Here is an 8,987-nt window from a genome sequence, read left to right as displayed (position 1 = left end):
CATTCTCTAACATTTATTGTTCACATGTACTGTTTGACTTGCATGATAATCAGACATCCACTAGAGGGCAAACTTTAATTGTATCAGTGTAAAATGTTTCCTTTAACAGCGAGAAGGTGGTATTTTCACACTGTCACATCCTTACCTGGTTTGCTTTAATTAATTTGAATACTCTAAGTGTTAAACTTAAGTGTGATACTTACATAATGATGTTGTAATCCAGGCTCTTTCTAGCACAGTAGACAGGTGATACAAAATGCTGCAAAGCAGTGTCATCTTTACCAAGAAGTGTTTTCCTCTTCTCTACTATCGTGCAGTATCTCAGCAGTTTTTATAGCAACATCTCTGTCAGGATATACAGTAGCATATTGTAACAATTTCTGAAGTTTTAACTGCAATAGTAACACTATACTGTGTTTGTCCTCAGTGACCCTATCTGTTGCAGTGCCTTGTTGCTGGACCGCTTATTCCTGCCTCCTCCACCCCCCACCCCACCCCATCCTCACCCCACCCCATCTTTCTCTTGGCTGAGACTAGCTGGCTGGCACCATTATCAATTTGTTCTGTCAGCATGCCTGCAAAAAATAGCTTACGTCACAGTCATTACTGGCTCTATAAAAGCCAGGGTAATGCAGATTCACTGTGCAGTCAATGCAGCTACTTTCCCAGACATAGAGCAGCGACAGCAGTCATGACTTCCAGCGGCTATGACCCTTACTTCCCTTCTACTTACAAGAGGAGGGTCATTGTGCGCAGTGCAGGATATGGAGCTGGTGGAGGAATAGGCTCCAGGTCTGCCCTTTCCAGCCATGCTGCCCCAGTGACTTCCTATGCATCCTCACGCAGAAGTTATCCAGCACAAGCCCGTGCTACATCAAGCTACTCCTCTGTGTTTTCTGCTCCTATGTCTGCAGCTGCCTCTGAGCTACGCCTTGACCAAGCAGCCCAGGTCAGCTCTGAATTTAAAACATTGAGAACCCAGGAGAAGGCTGAGCTACAGAACCTGAATGACCGCTTTGCAGGCTTCATTGAGCGGGTCCATGAACTGGAGCAGCAGAACAAGTTGCTGGAGACTGAACTCCTGTTGCTCAGGCAGAGGCAGACAGAGCCATCCAACCTTCGAGGCCTGTATGAGCATGAGCTCCGACAGCTACGTGCTGCAGTAGAAGAGGCCCACCATGAGAAGCAAGCAGCCCAGGACCACAGGGATGAAATGGATCATGTGCTGAGGAACCTGCAAAAACGTTATGAGGATGAAGTTCTTGGCAGAGAGGCGGCAGATGGCAGGCTCAGGGATGCCAGAAAGGGAGTAGATGAAGCTGCACTAGGCCAGGCTGAGCTTGAGAAGAGAGTCGGGACCCTGCTGGATGAGCTGGCCTTCCTGAAGCGCCTCTGTGAGAGTGAGATTGCAGAGCTGCAGGCTCAGATACAATACAGCGCAGAGGTGTCAGTGGAAATGGAGGTCGCCAAACCTGACTTATCCGCTGCTCTCCGTGACATCCGAGTGCAGTACGAGAAGCTGGCACAACGTAACCTTCAGTCAGCTGAAGAATGGTTCTGCAACAAGATGAATGTGATGACAGTAGGCACTGCTCTCAACACAGAGAGTGCAAGAAATGCCAAAGATGAGGCTGGAGAATACCGTCGGCTCCTCAAAGCCAAGACGCTGGAAATTGATGCCTGCCGAGACATGAACCAAGCTCTGGAAAACCAACTACAGGAAGTGGAGGAAAAACAGAGTGCTGAGATCTCTGCACTGCAGGTCAGGAACAAAAAGACACTGAAATGAAGAAACAGTACTGCAAATATTGAACGTGCGTTCAACACATAATGTACCACTAAAATGTCATTGTATTGTTTATTTGCAGGATACAATAAGTGAACTGGAGGACGAGTTGAGGGCAAACAAGAATGACATGGCTCGCTACTTGAAAGATTATCAGGACCTCTTGAATGTGAAGATGGCCTTGGACATTGAAATTGCAGCTTACAGGTCAGTAGTACAATCAATAAAATGTTTATTCTTTCCTTGGTTTTTCCTATATCTTGGTTTATAACTGAATTCAACAAAGACATGTAGGTCAGTGTTTTCCTTGTGTCTTATTTTGTTAGGAAGCTCCTTGAAGGAGAAGAGAGCCGTTTGAGTGTGGTGGGGCCAGCTTCTGTAACTGTTTACTCTCAAGCCATGTACCCTCCTCCATCCTATGGAAGAACACACGTCCCTGTGCAGTCTCAGCTGAGCTCTGCAGCTCCATACCTGCTGAGCTCCCGCTTGTACACTTCATCACTCTCCACTGAGGAGACAATATCTGCAAGCCAAGCACACCAGGCGGAGGCCAGCCTTCCTCAAGAGGAGGAGGAAGAGCAGATGGAAGAGGAGGAGAAGGAGGAAGAAGAGGAGGAGCAGGGAGAAGAGAAGGAGGGAGAAGAAGAAGAGGAGCAGGGAGAAGAGAAAGAGGGAGAAGATGAGGAGGAACAGGGAGAAGAGAAAGAGGGTGAAGAAGAAGAAGACCAAGGTGAGGTGAAGGAGAAAGAAGAAGAGGAAGAGCAGGGAGAAGAGAAGGAGGGGGAAGAAGAAGAAGAGCAGGGAGAAGAGAAGGAAGCTGAAGCAGAGGAAGAACAAGGAGAAGAGAAGGAAGGAGGTGAGGAGGAAGGAGAGGAGGAGGAAAAACAAGAGGAGGGAGAGGAAGAAGCAGATGGAGAAGGTTAGTGTGGTAATTGTGTTTGATGGATACGTGTGTAGTAAATAATTCAGTAACTTTTATCTCTCCTTACATGACTGTGGAAATGAAGAGGGTGAAGCAGAAGATGAAGAAAAACAGGATGAGGAAGGAGGAGAGGAGAGCCAGCCTCAAAAAGAGGACGGTGCTGAGGAGAAAGAAGAAAAGGGTGATGAAGAGGGTGAGAAGGGGGAGAAGGAAACTGATAAAGAAGATGAGGGGGAAGCTGAAGAGAAAAGTGGAAAAACATCAGATAAAAAAGTTTAAATTTACAAAATTGCTTTAAAAATACCTGCTAGCCTACAGCTCTCTGGTGCTCTATTTACAGAGATATTTGTCTCATTCAAGCCAAATGAAAATCCCTTGAATTTCTGAAGGCTTGGTGAATACAGCCCTGTACGATCAACCTGAGTGGATCATGTGCATGCTGTACCAGCCAAGAAATTAAACAATTTAAAAATTAATCACGTGATTGTTGAAGAAAAGATGTTTCTGGAGTCAAAATTCTGCTATGTGGAGATTTGCAAACACCTGTGTGCTTTACTGCCAACAAAACATGCTTGTATGACTGCCTGTATGTGCAACACCCAGTTTGAAATGCCTTACTTCAAGTCTTCACTGAGTGTTTAAGTCCATGACGTGCTACACTGAACGCCAATAAACCCTTGAAGCCTTGTCAACCCAGAGCTGCCTTCAGCCTCTTCATTTGTACTTAAAAACAGGAGTTTGAGATGATGTGTCAAATTAAATAACATTTCCCTCAAATATGTTATGATGTTCAATGTGCTAATTCTGTGACTTAATTTCACAAGCAAAGATAGAGAGTTTTACTTGTTAATTCGCCTGGGGCTGCTTTTTCCATTAACAGTTTAAAACAAAATGTTCCTTTTTCACCAGAACGTTAATGGAGGTTAATGGAAAACGTGCATAGAGGCACCCAAAGAGTGCTCGTCTCCCCATACCAACAAATCAGTCCACTATTGACAGGAAAGGCAGGGCTGCAGCAAAGCAGCAAGTCAGCAAGTCCAGATTGTTTTAGAAGATTTCAGCAAAAGAAACCAAGCCAATAAAAAAACATGAAAAACAACATTTAAAAACAAGAAATCACATTATATCCAACTATATTAAACCTCACATTGTTGACATGATCTGACAGAAAAGCTTCATTCGTTTACTCTTGACTTGGCTAAAGCAAAGTCTGGTTCAAAATATGAATTACAGCGAGGTTTTTTAGACTTTATCTCAAGTCAGCAGGTCATCTTTATTCTGATGTACCTTCAGACTCTGTGATCAGTGAGCTGACACTGGCTTTTTTTTCCTGCTGCCTCAACCTCATCCACATCACTGTCCATAAATCAGGGTGCTCTGAAACCTTTATGACTCAGCTAGTCTGCTGCGCCAAAGAATCTGGGCAAGTGACAAGTAATGCAGGATAGCAAGAACGAGAGGAGGGGGACGAGCAATTTCATTATTTCATTAAGGAAAGAGAGAGAGAGAGAGACTGAAGAGGAATCAGGGAGAGAGAGCAAGAAAAAACATATTACTGCACTAAACCTTGACAGAGGACACTGTTTTGAGGTGGAGAGACCTTTCTTTACTAACGATTAACCTCAATGACATTTGTCAAAGCACACACAAGTGTAGAGCTTCTCTTTGATGTATCTCATGCATGCTTTGAAATACTACATCATCCTATAATTGACATAAGGTACATAACATATACAGAAAACTTCACTTTTTGTACATGTTCTATCCAATTTTGCATATGTCAAGACAATGCCCTGAAGTCTCTGCAATCTCCTTCTCCTCTCCCTCTCCATCCTCCTTATCCTCACACCACCCAGCCCTGAGCTAGACTATATTATGCCCCTCCTTCTGTTGTCCTCAGTTGCTACAGTAAGCGCCAGACCGATGGAGCACTCAATTTAATCATTAGAAATTCTACTTAGCAATGAATTTGGCTTTGCTTACACACACCTCTCACCACTCAAAGAGATAGTAATACCGCAAATGTTTTTTTCTTATTGATCAAGAGTGCACTAATGATATTCCATTGGCTGGATTTTAATACACAGACTGCTTGCAGAAAGAATGCTGAAGCAGTGATAGAGGTCTCATAATATATGCTGTACACTACCAACAGGATATACATACTCTCATCGGTGCTCATATGAATCACATACAGCAAGGGGAGGGTTGCATGGTTGTGTGTGTGTGTGTGTGTGTGTGTGTGTGTGTGTGAGGGGCACAGTGGGACACAGATCCCCTCCTGTAAAAGTAGCATATCAAAGCATAGCTGTATTATTTTCTATCATGTTTTCATCTTTCAGATTTGTTTCACCCAGTTTCATCTGTCACATTTGGGCTGTGAACAGACTGGTATATAACTCATAACCCTCTCCCTGTTGTGGGCATTCACTATGTCAGAGGGAGGAAGATCCATTGGAGAGGCCCACAGAGACCTCTACAGACATACCAATCTTTTGATGAAAGACAAAGAGCTGAAAGTATAGCAGGAGACACCAGCAGCAGCAGTGTTTCCTGTAAGAAGGTGAAACAACCAAGTGCCAGTATAGTACGGTTATAGTACGGCACCAGGAGTTGATGGTTTTCACTGAAAAGCTGTTTGTGCTTGACTTGTACATTCAAGAGTCCTGTAACATAACAGCGAACTACACATTTTGTATCATTTTATTGTTCCTCAGTTTAAAAAAAAAAAAACCTGAATAGGATGTATATGGTAACTGTAATATCATTTTCTGATCTGGACCAAAATTGTGTCTTCAGTCATAAATTATTGCCTAGATAAAGAATATAATATCAGATTTTCATTACAACAAGCACAAATTACATTTCAGGAAGACAGAGAATATAGCAATACACTGTTAAGAAATCTAACCTTCAAAGCAGAGTTCCAGCAACAATGCTTGTTTTTTAGTTTTATACACAAGATTACCTTTAAGTTTATAGCCAAACTGATGCAGATGTGAAGTGCTGCACCCATGAATATACACTTGCAATAAAAAAACATATATTTACTTTAAATCTGTTCATGACAAAACACCAAAACCAGAGGTAATGTTATCTGTGACTTTGGAAAGACAACACTTTCAAGACGATAACTTATCACCATGATTATGCTTTTTTGCTAATTAAAATTGCGGGTGGGTGTGTGCAGCCCTGACAGACTGCTCAGGCGCTGGTCCAGACAGTGAGGGTGGTCACGCTGCAGTCTCCCTTTTCGGTTGTCACACAGCCACACTTAATCTCCACAAAGAAAACAAAGTCTCAGCTAAGAGTTGTGGCTCCCTCTGCTGATCTCAGAGAATCACCTAATTAAAAGCTTTTGTTGAAGGAGCCCTTGCACTGGCTGGAAGACAGCAGAATATTTCAGCTAAAGATGTGGTGCTTTCACTCTAAAAATAGATACTTGCTTCTCCTGCTGTACATACAGCTACATTTTTCTCATGGCCTCCTGTACCCACTGCAGTAATACAAAGGATGCTTCACTGAGTCAGATAGAGACAAATGGGGAAGCCTCAGGCCACATCCTTCCTCATGCATCACAACCTGAAGATAAGATGTTAGGTAGGTATAAATAACACTGTTTATTCGATCAACCTGATCAGCCTGTACATTTTAACACAAAAGACATATCACAAGCAGAGAAAAAACACAGGATTTCTTGTAGGTTTCAATATTGTTAAAGAAAAATATTGACAGCTAGCATCATTACACAGTGATCATAGTGACACACATTGAGGAAGAGAGAGATGAACACATCTTTTATATAATATGCTGTAAAAGTACAGAAAACTGAACATGACTTCCTGCACCAAGAGTGAACTGAAAATCAAACCTCTGCCCCAGGCTGTAGAGTCCTTGCACACAGATACAGTAGTGCATTGCCCCGTCACCATGGCATTCCAGGACAGAGCTATTACCTGATTCTGCTGCCAGAAAGCCTCAGGTGGATGCTGAGGCCCAATTTGCCTCTGGCATCATGTGGTCCTGGCAGTGGACCCATAAATCCATCAGGCCTTTTGTCTGCTTTTGTTCCAGAAGTTGAACACCTCAGTGGGGGCTGTGACCAGTGTACTCAGAAGTCTCTGAAGCATTGTACTTTCCTGGCATCATGAAACTCACAGTTCACTGAATTTTCTCATGTCAGACACTGAAGCTTTAGTTAGATGGTATATTTTATACATATGGATGCTTAGGATCTATGTGCATCCCATGAAAATAAAACACACACACAGAAGCACATGCACTCAGGCATGTATGCACACAAACACTCTCTAATGCTCCAGGGTGTAGGAGGGTGGATAGCAGACAGGGAGCATGCTACATGTTCATTCATAGTGTATCTTTCTGGAAACAGATTGAGTTGCCCTCGGGCAAAGTAAACACACCGGAAACAGCAGTTTCTACAATAACTACAGTCCACCTGTTTCCATTTACCTCACACATCTGCACATGGCTGAACTATAACATTTCTTTTTCTTTTTTAAAATGCTGCACCTAGTCAGCAGTTTTAATAGAAGGACGTCTGAGACATAACAGGACCGGATCTAAAATAAAAGATGAGGAGAATGGGGATTTCCTGTGAAGACCCTTATCTATTCCTAGTGCTCATGCAGCATTCACCTTACAGTGAACTCTAAAGTTCAGCTTCTCTTGTCAATCTGTCACAGAGTAATACACGGCATGTACCCCCCCCCCCCCCCCCACACACACACGCACACACACACACACACACACTCTCCCAGACCAACTGAATTTAATAACTCCATCTTTAGGATGGGGGAAGAATGAAGTAATGGAGACATAAAAGCAGATATTTAAAATTTCATGTCACAACAAAATACTACTGTATGCAGTAGCACACATCAGTCAGGTGATGGCAATATTGCATTTCTTTTTTGCAGATTTGGTTGTCTTTTAACTTCTGAAAGCCCGACAGCAACTCTTCACATTTGATATGAAGTACGAGGGTTTTTGCCAGGGGAATAAGGAGAGGTAAAATCAGAGGTAAAAATGGCACAAGCAGATTCGGAGCCCCTTTACAATAAAGTCAAATCAACAAGCACCTACAGCTCAACCAGAAATAGGTCACAATAATCATGTGTAACAGCTCAAGTCATAAGCTTGGAAATTCTACATATAGCTCTAAAATACAGCTCTAGTACCTGATTTTCAGGGGGCTCAGCTGAAGTGTAAGATTTGTTGAACATAGAGCAGAAAGAAAATCACTGCTGGGTATGAAAAGTCTAATGTTTTTTAATATTTTAGGGGGAAATGATGACAACTTAAAACGTTATTATCTCATGTCAGACTTTAAAGTATGTTTTCTTGATTATAGCTTTGCCCAGTAAAACAGCCTCAGTCAATACAGCTGCAAATGAGTTGGTCAATAGTTCTGTCCTTTGAAAAATACTAAGATTCAGTAATAGCTTTCAGTCAGACTGTGCCGTTAGCACTTATTCACCAAAAGCTGTGTTTAAAAGCAGCCACATCACAATAGACGAGGGTAAAGGACGTCACCCTATCAAAAGGAACAACAAAAGCATGTGATGGTTGAACATTATTGACAGCACCATTTGGCTGACCGGTGGCAGCAGAAAAAACACACACATGATGGGCAAACAAAAGGCTAAGTGGACTACCAGATCTCAGTCAGCGGCCGTAAATTACTCCATAGGCCAGCCGTGGTGAAATGACACTTAAATTAATGTCAACAGCCTCACTGATAGTCAAGCTCAACACATTGATGTTTGGCCATATGCTTTTCTAAACAAACACTGAGTTGCCTGTGTGAAGAATAGTTCATTCAAATATAGTCTTAGAGTACATAAACAAAGATGCAGTCTCTTTGTGCTCTCTCACAATATACTAAGTCTCCTTTTAATCAGTGTGAGCAGCAACATGGAGTTTGAAGTTCAATCTCATTTCAAATCAAAAACAATAACCTGGCGATAATTTATTTAAGACACATCAGTGATTTATAACTCTGCTTTCAATTAATTATTCACTTGGAGACTGTCAAATGTGTGTGTGCCAGGAGTGCTGACAAAACAGTGATGTGAATACCACCAGGAGTCATACAAGCCAAAGGAAGAATGGTGCTGTCTTACTTTAATATCCCTCAACTCGGTTTTAGCTCATTTGAGGATTTATGAGGTATTGTTATGATTATCGATTGACTACAGCAAAAGAGCTGCTCAAGCAAAACCCTTGATGAAGCCAGTGTGTGTGTGTGTGTGTGTG

General features: G+C 42.4%; 1 protein-coding gene across 1 annotated transcript; it reads left to right on the top strand.

Annotated features, from left to right (window-relative positions):
* Positions 1-659: 659 nt before the first annotated feature.
* On the top strand, positions 660-3,370 carry neflb (neurofilament light chain b). Its single transcript, XM_026321574.1, has 4 exons — positions 660-1,762; positions 1,869-1,993; positions 2,113-2,642; positions 2,794-3,370. The coding sequence occupies exons 1-4, from the start codon at positions 692-694 to the stop codon at positions 2,985-2,987; spliced, it is 1,920 nt and encodes a 639-aa protein (XP_026177359.1). The 5' UTR covers positions 660-691; the 3' UTR covers positions 2,988-3,370.
* The last annotated feature ends 5,617 nt before the right edge of the window (positions 3,371-8,987 follow it).

The sequence above is a fragment of the Mastacembelus armatus genome, chromosome 9, assembly GCF_900324485.2.
Source record: "Mastacembelus armatus chromosome 9, fMasArm1.2, whole genome shotgun sequence".
Classification (NCBI taxonomy): domain Eukaryota; kingdom Metazoa; phylum Chordata; class Actinopteri; order Synbranchiformes; family Mastacembelidae; genus Mastacembelus; species Mastacembelus armatus.
The sequence above is the reverse complement of the archived record's forward strand: the minus strand, read 5'-3'. Positions and strand labels throughout refer to the sequence as shown.